This window comes from Heliconius melpomene, chromosome 20, assembly GCF_056956725.1.
Source record: "Heliconius melpomene rosina isolate 202511_hmr_F chromosome 20, ASM5695672v1, whole genome shotgun sequence".
Classification (NCBI taxonomy): Eukaryota; Metazoa; Arthropoda; class Insecta; order Lepidoptera; family Nymphalidae; genus Heliconius; species Heliconius melpomene.
In genome coordinates, this window is record NC_140408.1 from 1,741,368 (window position 1) to 1,756,120 (window position 14,753).

At 32.9% G+C, this 14,753-nt stretch overlaps 3 protein-coding genes across 5 annotated transcripts; 1 reads left to right on the plus strand and 2 right to left on the minus strand.

The window, feature by feature from the left end:
• Window positions 1-251: 251 nt before the first annotated feature.
• On the minus strand, window positions 252-1,890 carry LOC146527464 (uncharacterized). The gene has a single exon (XM_085204932.1). It carries the CDS (start codon window positions 1,138-1,140, stop codon window positions 448-450), a length of 693 nt encoding a protein of 230 aa, XP_085061058.1. The 5' UTR covers window positions 1,141-1,890; the 3' UTR covers window positions 252-447.
• Window positions 1,891-5,094: 3,204 nt separating this feature from the next.
• Window positions 5,095-9,497, plus strand: LOC146527465 (solute carrier family 25 member 35-like). Of its 3 annotated transcripts, none has more exons than XM_085205089.1 (6): window positions 5,095-5,749; window positions 6,080-6,326; window positions 6,767-6,969; window positions 7,208-7,331; window positions 7,542-7,684; window positions 9,295-9,497. In XM_085205089.1, the coding sequence occupies exons 2-6, from the start codon at window positions 6,088-6,090 to the stop codon at window positions 9,489-9,491; spliced, it is 906 nt and encodes a 301-aa protein (XP_085061215.1). In that variant the 5' UTR covers window positions 5,095-5,749; window positions 6,080-6,087; the 3' UTR covers window positions 9,492-9,497. The 3 variants fall into 3 exon arrangements, with proteins under 3 accessions (XP_085061215.1, XP_085061216.1, XP_085061214.1); XM_085205090.1 differs by lacking the exon at window positions 9,295-9,497 and adding an exon at window positions 8,462-8,602 and having other exon boundaries at window positions 5,096-5,749; XM_085205088.1 differs by lacking the exon at window positions 7,542-7,684 and adding an exon at window positions 8,462-8,604 and having other exon boundaries at window positions 5,309-5,749.
• A 1,467-nt stretch (window positions 9,498-10,964) lies between these two features.
• LOC146527466 (uncharacterized) lies at window positions 10,965-14,741 on the minus strand. The gene is made up of 3 exons (XM_085205091.1): window positions 12,917-14,741; window positions 12,720-12,829; window positions 10,965-12,641 (listed from the first exon to the last, which is right to left on the minus strand). The coding sequence occupies exons 1-3, from the start codon at window positions 14,472-14,474 to the stop codon at window positions 11,109-11,111; spliced, it is 3,201 nt and encodes a 1,066-aa protein (XP_085061217.1). The 5' UTR covers window positions 14,475-14,741; the 3' UTR covers window positions 10,965-11,108.
• Between the last annotated feature and the right edge of the window lie 12 nt (window positions 14,742-14,753).

Genomic DNA, 14,753 nt, shown 5'->3' on the forward strand with positions numbered 1-14,753 from the left:
CGTACCTCATAATAATTATAACAGCATTAGTTCAAAGCTAACCTTGCAATTTTCAACCAGGAATCGTTATGTTAATGCTAGAATGTAATGTTTTGAAATTTGAGGGCTTTATTTAAATGAAAGTAATGTATAAATTTTATAGCATTAGTTTAGATATTTATTTTTTTAATGATTTCTTTTAATTAATTTTATATCTAGTTAATAAAATGTAATAAAAACGTTTTTTTATAAAAAAAACACACTTTATTAAAATATCAAAGTGCACAAGTAATACTCGTAACACGACAACTTTGAGCAATAGAATTAATTAATTAAATAATTAATTATATATCACATAAAAACTCCGTGTATTTAACAAAAATATTTGAATACTTCAATAGCTTATCACTTATTTTCACAACAATCCGTGGATATATTTCAAACCTTTCTTAAATTAACAAAAAAAAATTAAAACCAACTATTTTCCTTTTTCATCTTATCTCTGTGTCGGCCCTTCATTTCGAGACTCTGAAAAATCTCTGAAAGCTTGTTCAGTTTTTGCACAGGACTCTGTGGGAGCTTTTGCAGTCTACACGTGTCGTTCTCATCTCGACATATTGCAAACGTTTCACGCTCTCGAAGACACAATAGCTTGCCAGTTTCCGGCATCGCTGAAAGCTTCGCCACTTGCAAAGCTGCATTTTTGAATCGACTTTTTGGTGACATTCTGGAATCGTTGCTCTGGGAACTTACTCTCCTGGGCGTATCTCTTTTAACGTTTGTAGTCAAATATATCGGTTCGATGACATCGTACGTGTTCTCTCTTAACAGCTGATGAGGCTTCCTATCATCGCAGTCGTAAGAATTTTTCCGATAGCCATGTATAGATAGAGGCGTGAGTGGTTTAAGCAATTCTTGTAACTTAAGAGCCCTCTTATCATTTTTCATATCAAAGACAATAACTTTAGTATTTTCTTTCTTTTGCCCGATAGCTGGGAGAGGATTGAATGGAGATAGATTTGGTTTGACCGGAATATCGTTTTCCAGCATCCTCGACACTGCTGTCTTATTTTTCCTGGTTTTGAACTTCCGCGGCGCGTATATAGTTGTGAGGGCGCGCGTCTTGTGAGCGTCGAGGGGCGCGAGTGGACCGGGCAGCATGGCAGCCAGGTGCGACCTGCGACCTTGGAGCAGGTAAGGGGGCAAGCGATCTGCTCAGGCGCGATGGACAGTACTAGTGTCCACGTTTATTATATACACGGTTGATAGTTTGACCGTCTATCATGCGATTGCCTTTGAATGTGAACAATTCTAGCTGACTCTTTTTTATAATATGGCTTGCTTTTTGTAAATTTTAATGTTACATGACATTCATATTTTAAATTATTTTCGCCAGTTTCGTGGCGATATTGTTTAATAAAGAGTTTTTATTATGATTTTTTTTCACCTACTATAAATTTGTCTTGGTTTACTAAGCTTTACGATGCTGTATTTTTAAATAATTATAATAATATTGTCATAATAATCTCCATTTTAAATTTTAACATGAATTAATCCTTATGATTTAAGCTATACTTAAAGCATGAATAAATACATACTTACGACTTAGTAGCCTTAAGTAGACAATTAAAATAACGATGACAGCAACTTATATCTTATATTGTATCCATAGAACGACTGTATTAAAACAACTAAACAAATATAATAATCACTAACAATTAAAACTAATTTAGGTCAATCATTCTTTATCTTCTAGCATTACTTAGCTCTTACTTCTAGTACGTGGCAAATATATGTACCTATATTATGTATAGTCTACCTATAGTATATATATGTTAGTATGTAGATATAGATAAAAAGAAACTACGACTTAAGATTATCTATAGAGTTATTGATTGTAGCTTATAAGAATATTTGGCGATCATTTTTCCGATGAGGACGATATGGTCGTAGGAGTCGTGAAAAGTAATGAGTAATACTATCGTAAAGCACTTCGGCTGCACTTACGTTGGTTGTGAATCCGATTTTTACCCGACTGCAGCGAAGCCCAAAAGGAGGATATTTTTTTAGAGAGTATTTATCTATAATTATCTATTATAAAACATAATTCTCCATCCATACACACACGCAACGACCCCAGAATTTGGTGGAAATTGGAAAACGGTAGTGCCTTAATGTAAACATGGAGTATCTTAACAGTGCTAACACTAGATCCCCAAGTTCCATATGTGTACCTTGTGCGAAATGCAGCGTGAATTAAAAAAATATAATAAATATATATCCGTTCCTTTTTTCCCTTGTTACTGATAAACTAGTAAACGAATTTTAATTAATGATACTTCGTTGGATTTGTCTTGATGGCGTGAGAGTTACTAGATATATTAGTTTTGTTTATGGCAGTCGGGTTTTTCTTTTGTTTATAATTCACTTGGAGTCACATCAATCACTAGGATCCATGTTTATAAATCACTCTTAACTCTGAGAGCGATCTTAAGATACCATTTCTATTCATAAAATGGAATCTCAAGATCGCTTGTTCAAAGTTGAAAGCGGTTTATAATTACGGGCCTAGGTTTTACGGGCCTAGCTTGGTGGGAGATATTAGGAAACACATAAGAAAGTCTAAATCTACAGAGAGCCCTAAACATAACGGTAAATTTACAAATATATATATTTGAATATCTAAAAATCTAGATTGTTCTTTAAAGTACCTGCACACTGGACAAGTATCTCATTAAGCCGTGTATAATATCATGTATTACTAGCATCGATCGCGGTGACCTTCGCTACAGTAATTTGTCCCATGACGTCCACAGTGGAATTGATGAACTCAACATTCGATATCAAATTATTGATATTGATTTTTTTATACATTGTTTTTCTTTAATTTCATAAAAAAAACTATAAGTATAGAAGTGTTGTATATAAATAAACATGAGGTTTTAATTGTTTGTTAGGACCAATATGGTGTAATGTTCAGATATATATTTATATTTCGCTAGTGGGTTTATTAGACCTCGCTGATAGATTATTTTTATATTATTTCCTTTTCCCTGCTCTTGTAAATTTTTAACACAAAGTACAGCGTTGGGTTCCAGCACTCAAATCACGAGGAAACCATAAAGTGAGTTTAAGGTAGTGTCTTATCATCAGACTTTGTAAACAATCTATCAAAAACTCTAGAGATGGTTAAATAATATATATGTTAATATTATTTAGAAAATAACTACTTAATTGGTCTGTAAAGTCGATTTACTGACTACAATTTTAAGTAATAAAGTACGCTTAGGCCGAACGCTTAGGCCGATCGTGCCTCTATATTGCTCCTTCATCGATGTATCATGCCATGCCAAAATCTTTTAATTTTGGTGGTTAACTTTATTATACGATAATATTAAGTAGACATCTTAGAATATTCTAAGAATATTCTATGCAAACAAAACAAAATATGACGATATTCAAAGTGAATAATAGGGTAGAAACCAGAAGGCCAACATAACTTCAGCGAAGCCTGACTTATCAATGAATCACTGCTATATGTCAAGTGCCTAATAAATTAGAAGTGGTTTTCAAAATGATTGGCTTCTTTGGAAAAGAAAATAAGTAGCGTGAATATAAAACAATCTAAAATCAGCTTCATTTTGTATTCCGCACATAGGAGGGTAAGCAGAGGGAACCTAATGTTATGTAATGTGACGGTGCGTTTCCAGCGTCCTACATGTATGCTGCTAAATTACAGGAAAAGGAAGATTTGGGTGATAAAGGCATAAAAGAAAATTGTTTAAAACAACTTGTTTTATCCGAGACCGGTGTAACTGTAAAGCAATCCTTAATAGATGAGGCGGCGGTGATCACCACAAGGCGACCCTAACGCTCGTTTGCCTTGTCCTTTTTCCATAAAAAAAAAATAGATCTAATTTATATATATTCGCTCTGTTGTCGAGTTAAAGCGCGGCGTTGAGTTCCGCCACTCAACAGCAATTCCTCCAGAATTCAGTGAAAGTGGGGAACGGAGAGTCTTAACACGAGGTCCCTTCTGCCTACCCTGCTGTGTGCGGGATACAGCGTGAAGCTGGTTTGATTAGATTTTTTTACATATTATTATGTAGGAATAATAAAATTTAAAAATAATTTACATCTTTGTCTTTCTATTTAACTGCAACGATTCGTGTTATCATTTATTACAGGCCGATAATAAACGGCAAGGCCAATTTATAAACCTTACATAATTAATAAGAAACAAAATACATATTATCACATAATTAATAAAAATATATTTATTACTCGTATTATTTTATTATACACTTAATTTTATAGTTTTGTAGAGTTTATTTGGTTGAACGCAAATCTCAGGAACTTTATACAAAGTGGTTCCAATTAAACTTTGTATTATATATAGGGTATAATTTACAGAACAAATCTATTGACTATATTTCGTCACATTAATTGTTTCGATGAGGCGACTGAGGCGGATATTTTTCTCAACTTTCCACACAAGGGAGTGGCAAGAGTTATTGGGAGTGGCAAGCTTGAACGACACAGAATGAAAGTAACAAGCAAATATTTAAAACAATGACAAATATTTAATTTGTCATTTCTGTAAAATCGTCATGGAATCTTAGAATGGGTTACCAATATGTAGATTACAAGCATTTCGACTTTAGAGGAACCTTCTATCTAAAGGTGCAAATCACGCACAAACAGTACCCGTGGTGCCGTCAAAACTAGGTCATTCCCTTATTTCTATGAAATAATGGAATATCGATCGGTGTTCATTCATGATGACGCGGCGCCACCGTACTCTTCCTACTACGTTTGCCAAATCTCTATTTAGGTTACGTCATGATGGACGGTCACATACGAAACGGAACAATTCTATTATTACATTATAAAAAGAAATAAATAAATCAGGTTTGCACTGTATCTCGAATACAGCAGGAAAAGCAGAGGGAGCCTAGTGTTACGTCACCCCATTCACCACTTTTCACTGAGGCATTGCGTGTTGAGTAGGGGAATTCATTTTTGCCTTGGTGCCAGAGAAGAAATGAAAATATTAAGAAATAATAATGAATTTCCCTCGAGTGGGGATACAATCGTCGCGTTACAGTCAAAGTCAAATAACTTACATGCTTCATTTTTTTAATAACCTTTAACACACAAACGTCTTTTCACAACTTTTTAAAATGGTGATATAAGAAAATTCTCTGACGTTTTCTGAGATTTCTTCTTTCTTTCTGTAAAAGCCGTCACGTCCTTAAGCCCCTGCGCCCCGACGACCTCTTACATTACAATTATGATACATTTCTATTACACGGCGACGGCGGCAACGGGATACAGAGTAAAGCTAAAAAAAATACTCCAAGCCTTCCTAGAGTGCCAATTAAGTACAGAGTCTGTACTACAGACAATATTGCAAATTAGTATTTAATGAAGATTAAATTGAAAAACTGTAACAAGGTTGAAAATAAAATTTACCTCAATTAAATGTTAATGCTTTTTTTATTGTATAATTGGTGAATTAATTTTGCATAATGTCGTCCACAATACTGGTTCAATGCCACGCACGTCAGTATCACTGCCGAATCAGGCTATCAGGCGTGCACGACGTATTAAATGTGTATCGTAGAATAAACAAACTGGCTTAATGAAAAAAACATAGGAAAATTGTCTATTTTACCTTTTATCTTTTTTTATTAATATATACTTAAGTTTTTTAGTGTAGTTATGTGATGTGAATTTTGGGATTTTTGGAAACTAAGTAATTTTGTCGGTAAGTATCCTGAATAGAATTATTTAAAATAATGAATAAGAAAATATTACTTTTATAAATATACATTTTTACATAGCATATATTTACATAATACATGTATATATGTATAATTCTGTTCTACCTTTCATTCTAAATATTGCGGGTTGATCTCTTCGTACATTCTTTTGGTACATTCTAGAGATATTGAATTGTGGATGCCTTCTTATCTGTCTTATCAGTCAAGAAAACAAAAAAAATATACACATTTTCTTGGTTGGAAATCGAACCCGCCACCTTCGCGTGTTCAGTCAAACACAACTACACTACGGTAATATTTTAATACTATTTCAGATACAAATATGGATTTCGTAATAGGCGGTCTAGCCGGGGCGGGCGCTACCATCTTCACAAACCCCATGGACGTTGTTAAAACAAGGCTGCAGTTACAAGGGGAACTCCGAGCCCGCTCTGAAAGCAATATGCGGTACAGAGGGATTTTCCACGCTGTGTATGTGATAGCGAAAAACGACGGGCCTCTAGCGTTACAGAAAGGATTAGCTCCGGCCATGCTGTTTGGTTTCTGTATGAATTCTGTAAGGTGAGTCGTCTGAAACAATGGGTTATTGAATTTAACGTAAACATGGGTAGGCCATGACTGCTGTAAAATGTTAGAAATGCTAGTTTTTAAATTATAAATATTAAGTAAAATTGTAATCGACACGATATAATAAATAATATACATTTTTTGATGTAAGTACGTTGTATTGCGTGCTAATTATAATAAATAAGAATAATTACTATTTACATAAGAAATGGTGACCCTAAAAAACGTATGTAGGTGATTGTTCACAAGTAACTTTTTATGTTTTTAACATAAAAAGTTACAATTAGAAAATTAATAATTATAAATAGAATAGAATAATAAATAATTAATTTATATAGAACTTGTATTTAACCAAGTATTATTGAATTTAAATATACCTATACAAACAGAAAGTAAAAACTACATAATTTTCCTTTAAATATTCTATTAAATAGACTAGGGATGTACCATGTAGCCGAAGTGCAAGGATGGACAAAGACAAAAGAAGGAGACATTAATATTTATAAAACAATGTTTTGGTCAAGTGCGAGTGGCGTAATGAGCGGTTTTTCGGCGAATCCTGCATCAGTATTAAAAACTAGGATACAAGCAGCCGCCCATCCCAGTATAGCTGTTGGAAGACAACATTCATATAAAGGTATGTTTATGTTACAAAGATAATAAAATTATTTTTTCAAAATGTCTAATAGAAAACGATAACAATTTTCGAATTTAATGAATAGATCGATATACAACTTTACATGGGGTTGGAATCATAATAATAATTTTCATATTATATATACTAAGGAAACAAAAATAGAAAGGTACTCGTAGGTATCTATCTCTCTTTACGAAATTTTCCAAATTTTTGAAAACCTATTATCTTAATTACGTAGGAATGCTAGATGGATTCGTTCAAATATATAAAACGGAAGGCTTAAGAGGTTTCTTTGCTGGTGTGAATGCAACATGCATCAGAATAGCTATAGGCAGCGCTGCTCAACTCACCACCTTCTCCACGTAAGTAAATAAAATAAAAACATGTTACATTATATCATCATTTCACTTGAAGTTATAACTGGTTAACGCTTTGTCAAGATGTAGGTAACCATTATTTTTGTTCGTCTTACTACGATTCTGGAAAATAGCTAGGAAAACTTTCATGTAAAACTCTATCTATGAAATAAATAATATTTTCAAGTCAGCAAAGCATAAATTTTTCTTCTCCAGCGCAAAAGAAACATTGCTGTCTTACGGAATATGCGAACACTCTCCCCTCGGGCTCGCGTTCTCCGCGAGCTGCCTGAGCGGGTTCATGGTAGCGCTAGCGATATGCCCGTTTGACGTCGTCGCTGTACGACTTTACAATCAGGGTAACATACGCATTTTACGTATAATTTATAATGCATAATTAATAAAAGTTTTCAGAAATCAATGTCAATGTCTCGATATTGAAGATCTTTTGGATATGAATTCAGATTACTTAAGATGTTATGGAAAGAATAACATTGCAAAATTACCAAATTTAGGATTATTAAATTTAATAAAATTATTCCTTAACATTTAATATATGGCATAGCACACGAATTTTGTCCAAAGGATCTAGTTTAACAACTTAGAACTTAACTTAACTTTAACACTAGAATAACAACAATAGCGTTTTTCGGGATTCATGATTTGAATACAGCATTGTGGCGCTTGATATGTAAATTTCATGATCACTGGAAAACATAATTTGTTAATCCATTAGACACGTAAAATTTCATCTCATTTTAAACATTATATGTATGTTTTTTTTTTGTAACCTAACTACTACTAATAAATGCTAATATTATTTTATATTAGAATATCTCAAAGTCGCTCAATTACCTATTTGTTTGAAAGGAATGGGAGGTAGACTAGAAAAAGTTGAGAGTAAAATATGTATAAAATATATATGAACCTACCTACTATAGAAGTTTTATTCATATGTGATAAATATATGTTATTATTTTATGTTTTTTGGGCGAACGAAAGCTAATTTAAAAAAAAACAATATTCAATAAATCTGAATTAACATTACATTTATCATTGTGACGATAGCATGAGTACTTATAAATTAGGCAAACCATAAAAAATATAGCTCATATTCATAGTGTAAATCATTGCAGAATGAAAAACGTCCTGCTTGCGCACGGTTATTGGGAGCACTCGCCTATCACCCTCGCGTTCGCCGCTAGCATCATATGTGGAGTTGTCACTGTTGTCCTGGAAACGCCCCTGGATCTAGTCAATACACGTCTATATAATCAGGGTAACTGTCTGAATCGACCTTTGGAGAAGCTAAAATACTAATAGGCTGTAGTACTAGAAGAATTAATAAAAGAAAATATCCATTGATAGTTAACCATGAAGCTATTAATTCAAAAGTGGCATAACGTATATACATATCTACTTCAATTAATAAACATTAAATATTATTGTTCGTACCAAAATAAAGTTGAAATGCTCTGGATCGTAGAAAACTTAAATAGGAACAAAAATATCATGTCTCACGTTATTGGTAAAATGTTTTACTAAGTTATCCATTAAGAAAACACAATCTCGAAGCCTGTTGATCAGATCTACTGCTTCCAATATTTTTTCGGAAACAATTTGACATTAACGATGTATAAATATGAACTATTTCATGGTTGGTGGAAACGAAACTATTCATAAAAACATTATCATAATACTGGGCTTATTTGTGTATGTTCAAAAAAGCTGACCATTTGCCATTGTGTTTGTGTAATAATAATTAATAAAATATTATCACATTGCATCTTAACATGCTAGGTTTACGTAATGTCTTGCACATTTTATGACTAAAAGTAAAAACAATGGGATACAATCAAAAAATTAATAACACTTATTCTTTCTCAGTTAATTACATGATGTTTATCATATTTTCAATATAAATGAAATAAAAAGAAATACATTTCAATAATTTATATTTATCATATAGGTCCAGCATCAAAAGGTGAACTTCTCTACAAAGGAGCACTGGACTGCATTCGAAAGACATACAAAACTGAAGGCCTGCACGGCTTGTATAAAGGTATCGGCCCGCTGTATCTCAGGATAGCACCTCACACCACGCTATCTCTGGTCATATGGGATATGTTGAACTTATTATTCAGTAATAAAAATAAATATACGTAGTACAAACTTTTTTTTATTTAATCTCATCAAAAATGAAACCAACTAACGTTCATAAAAATATATAAGTAAAAATAAAATAATAATACAAACTTTCTGACATACGTAGTGTTATGGAGACAAAAGTTTAACATTAAACCCGAATGGAATTAGAGCAATTTTGTTTTCATTTACTTGTCCTTTAATTTACACAATACATATCTATATATATAAAAGGACTTGTCCTCACTGACTGAGGTAAGACGCGCGCACAGCCGTAACCGCTGTGCGTAGAAACGTGAAATTTGAAGAGATGTTTACTTTCGTAATCTGGACATCCACTAAGAAGGGATTTTGAAAAAAATGAACCCTAAAGTGGTGAAATCCGGGTTCAAAGTTTGTATGGAAAATTTTTAAAATCGGCACCGATTTTTATAAAATTTTAAATTTAGATTTATAAAAGTATTTAATTGAACACGTGTTTCATCGTTTTCTAGAATTCTCCCCCTAGGGGTGCCAATAAGGGGTTGAAAGTTCGTAAGGAAAAATCTTTAAATCGCCACCGATTTTTATAAAATTTGAAACTTAGACTCTTAAAAATATTTCATTGAACACGTGTTTCATGGTTTATTAGAATTCACCCCTAAGCAATACGCAGGCGAAGCAGCGCGCGTCCGCTAGTTGACTATATGGCTAAGACTGTAAATCGACCGTTTCTCCCTTCTGACGACGGGCTTGATAACACATCAATGGTGGCGTGAACTGAATCTCCCAATCGATTTCAGAAGACTTGTAGCTTAGGCAATCTTCTTTTTCGTCATAGGTTTCACATCCTTTTATGTCTGTTTCTTCATCATAATATTCTTCAGGTAATTCAATAGTATCAGCAAGAGCTTTCAAACAAGCTTGTTCACAAAGCTCTGGGTAATAGAAATCCGACCAAATTCCTTTTACTGCTTCTCTTATTAATTCATTTTTAAACATTTCCTTTTTCTGAACTTTGGCCATATTATTTGTTGATTCTATTTTATACACTAACGGTTTAAACATCGTATTGTTATCATTAGTACTGTTTGACGGCTGCATTTGAATATGATATGCACCATTTCTCTTGCAAACAACTAAAGTAGGTTTATCTTCAATTTGTTTTTTAACTTTTTTTATTGGTCTTGTTATTTCGACTTTAGGCTTTCTTAGTTTAGCTTTGTTAAGGATACGTAATAATTTTTTAGAAACAGCTCCCGGTCTCCATTGATGATGCACCTGAGAATGTTTAATTAGATTACATACCTATTTCGTTTTCAATATAGATCATAAAAATAAATATAAAAAAAAAAATACCTTTGTCTATGTCTATGTCATCACATTTTCATTATTACATAATATATCATACATTTATTTTTTCTACTGATAAATGAAATTAACCAAACAAATTACTTATTTTATTTCGTTCACTAATTCCTACCAAAAAAACTATATTTTTATATTTTCCTACACAATATGTACAAATTACAACGTTTACGAATTTTTCTTAACACGTTACCAAAAATAAATAATATTCACTTATCACATGACTATACATAACATTTCACAACTCTTACAACGACCTAACAATTACAATGGAGTGGGAAACAGCACAGATCATGCTTGCGTAGCAATATGTCTATTCTCAAGAGACAAGAGTCGTTCCCGAAGCTTTTGTTTCATTATTTCTGAACTTACAAATGAACTGAAGCACGGAACATGGAATGAACTCAGACTTATTCCTTCTTTAGCGAGGGCAGCCAACCGTTCCTTGGGTCGTTTGTTCTTAGAACTTTTTAATCTAAAATACGTCTTATGACCGTAATCATCCACAGCCACGATTCCTTTATCTGAAGGTATAGAGTGATGGCATTTGTGTAGGTCAAATACACATGAAGAACTCAATTTGGTTTTACTCCATTGAGGTTTTTTTGTTTTTTTCTTTGATGATGATTGTAAATGAAATATAGTTTTTGGTTGTGGTATTTTAACATCTTCTCCTTTTGCTAACATGTTTTCTAAAGTTGACATTAATAGTTTTCTATCACCACCGTGGCCTGAAATTCCTAATTTTGACAACTGTTTTGGTGACACATCGCCAAAACAACTCCAGCTAGAGTAAGATTTTTTGTCGATTGCTTTTCCCTTTTTACTTTCTTTATCGCCATATGGTTTTCTTTTAAATGGACCTGTTTGTTTTGGGTAATATTTCCACTTGTTTTCACTATCAATGTATCCGTCAATCCCAACAACCAACCATTTACCATTGGTAGCTTGGAATTTTCCTGTTTCCGCATCAACTTGTTCTCCATTTGGTCCAATAAATAAATTTGGCGCCCATCTTTCATCCGGACCTATATATCCGTCAATATTAATTTCTAGCCACTTACGATCTGGACTCCAAAATCCACCCAAGTCACTGCATTGCTGTTTTCCATCCGGTCCTTTAAAGAATCTCGGAACAGGGTTGCCGAATCTATCAAGAAGCTTAACTCTATAATCTAAGTATGTATACTGTGTTGCGATATCAGCTTTTATTATTTTCTTGCCTTTATAAGATGGATCAAACAAGGCATTAGGAGGAGTAAATTCTACTATCCACTCGTCAGAATCTGTTTCAGAGCCAATTGAAATGCTATCTTCAGAACAAGAGCAGGAGACATTCATGTTTGTTGTGTTTGGCGCAGGTAATGCTGGATAGCACATACAAGCAGGATCCTCAGATTCAGGAAGTAAACCAAGAGCTTGTTGGTATGTCTTCAAACATATTTCATTGCACATATTTTTAAAGGTACCTTGTATAAAGTGACGTTGCGCCCTCTCGAGTCGCCTTTGAGCACGTTCCTTCTTTTTAAGACGTTCTCTGTTTTCCTCTTCTGTCCTACCTATTGTATATGTCACCACAGGCTTGTCTTCATAAGGATGTTGGTTAAGAGCTCTTGGTTTCCAATAATGTTTCATCGTTTCCATCGTAACAGTGAACTCGCCTTCTTTTTTATGTACAGTTAGTAGAGGACGTTTTAATGGGCGTTTTCTTTTGCCTGTTTCTTTTCGCTTCTTCTTTGAAATAATTTCTCCTGGATTTTTAGCTATTCTTAATAGTCTCGCTACATGTTTACTAGTTGCTCCAGGTTTCCATTGAGGTCGGAACTATAAAAAATTAAAAAAAAAAATTAAAAAAAAGACGTGCTTGTAAATCCCAAAATAATAATAAGTTATTAATAATACCTTCATTCCTGGAATATTTTCAGAAGTCCAAAGCCATCCCATGTTCTTGGGGACATTATGTAGTGTACCGGAACATGGTAATACACATTTACTGTGTCCTATTTGAGGAGCTGTGTATTTTAAAGTTTAATTAAATTTAGTGTGTTAACATCAATTTAATGCAGATAGAGAAGTACAGTAAAAAATAAAATACGTACGTATACCTTTATAGCCGTAATTAAATTTAAAACGATCATTTTGGTGGATTTTCTTGCCTTTTTTGGAGTCTTTTTCGGATTCAACGCTTTTTTTGTCACTAGCTGCTGTTGTACGTCTGTCGGAAGTTACTCCTTTTTGAGATGAACTTGTTTTCATAACTTTAAAATCATCTTTCTTTTTGCCTTCGCTACCTGAAGTACTCCAGGTTTTTAGTTTACTTTTATCTACTAATTTGTGAAAGAATGGACAAGGCATAGGCATTTCAATTTCTGGCTTCCTAGTTAACTCATCACCTATTATCTCATATCCTCCGCAAATGCTACAATAAGTGGTTTTCTTCACATAACCAAATGTACATTCACAACAACAAAAACAAGGATCGTCACCAACTTTCATTTTAGTACTAACTCCACCAATTATTTCTTCAATTTTTTCACAACAATCTTTCCTTGTATTAGTTAAATCTAAAAGAATTCGGTCATCTGGAGGCGGTGGTAATTTCCTATGATCTCTACTATTACAATCTATTTCTTTACATCTTGTAACATCAATTTGCGCAGCTCCCTCTGATAAATCTAGAGAATACGCGCTATCAGATACATTTTGACATTTAGAATCACATCTAGTAAATTTTATTTTCTGTGTACTTGCCGGTTGTGATTCTTCAGTTTCCGTCGCTTTCGGAGAATCTATGTCGTTTTTGTCATTTTCCACAGTAAAATAGCTTACGCAATACACTTTATTATTAAGGGGAGCCTCTATATTACCAAATATGTACTGTAAAATATTATGGCTTTTGTGATTGATTGAAGAATATGATAAAGATTTTTTAACTATTGACGTCATGCTACGAATAATATTCGACTCGCTTCTTACTTTCATGGGAACGTATTTCATGACATCGTTTGTTATCTTTACAGACTTTGTTTTTAAAAGGTCAGTTACTGTCCGAGAAAGATTTATGTGTCGTGAGTTTGTACCAAGTTGAGTGTTTCTGGAATAATTTATGTAATCGGAGGTGACGGTTTTTAACTGGTTTGTAATTTTTTCACCTAAATATAATAATTTTATAGTCACATCTATCGTAGCAATACGCTTCAGACTTACTTCATCGTAAATATTAAATCTCCCTTGAACTTGAAGAGGTGAATTTCTTTTGTTTTTACGTATATATTTAACAAAAAATCTGCTCCATTGAACATCACAGAAGCCCAATTTACGGGTGCTATTGGTCCTATTATATAAAGATATTTCTAAAGGATATTGTTTCATATTCGAAATTAAAGAAGAAGACTTCTGAGTTATTAATATTGATTGTCTGTTTAAAAATCTAACATTATCACCTGTCTTTCTTCGACAGCTCATTTTTTGTCTATGTTTTTCTTTTAGCTTCATTAGCCTCACATTTTTTGAAGCAGAATTTAACATTGAATTTTTGAAACATATTTTAAAAACATGTTGAAATTCGGCTGTTACTATAAATTCATTGCATCTCATATAGCTCTTCAAGTCCTTTATAGTTATCTCAAATAAAAACATTGAATCCGAAAGACTCATGTTATATTTCTCTCATAATATACTTTTTCGCTAAATCACATTTATATACTTAAAAATTTATAAATTTATTTTAATTTATTTAAAATAGACTTGTAATTTACATGACAGTCCAAAATTTTGATATGAAGTACCTACATAGATTTTCTTTATTATTTTGAAAATACTGGCCAGCCATTAAAGATGACGTACATATGTATGTATGTATATAAAATATATCTTACATTAATAAAAATAGTTACAAAATGCTTTTACAAAGTGTTTTGCGTTTTTATTAAATAA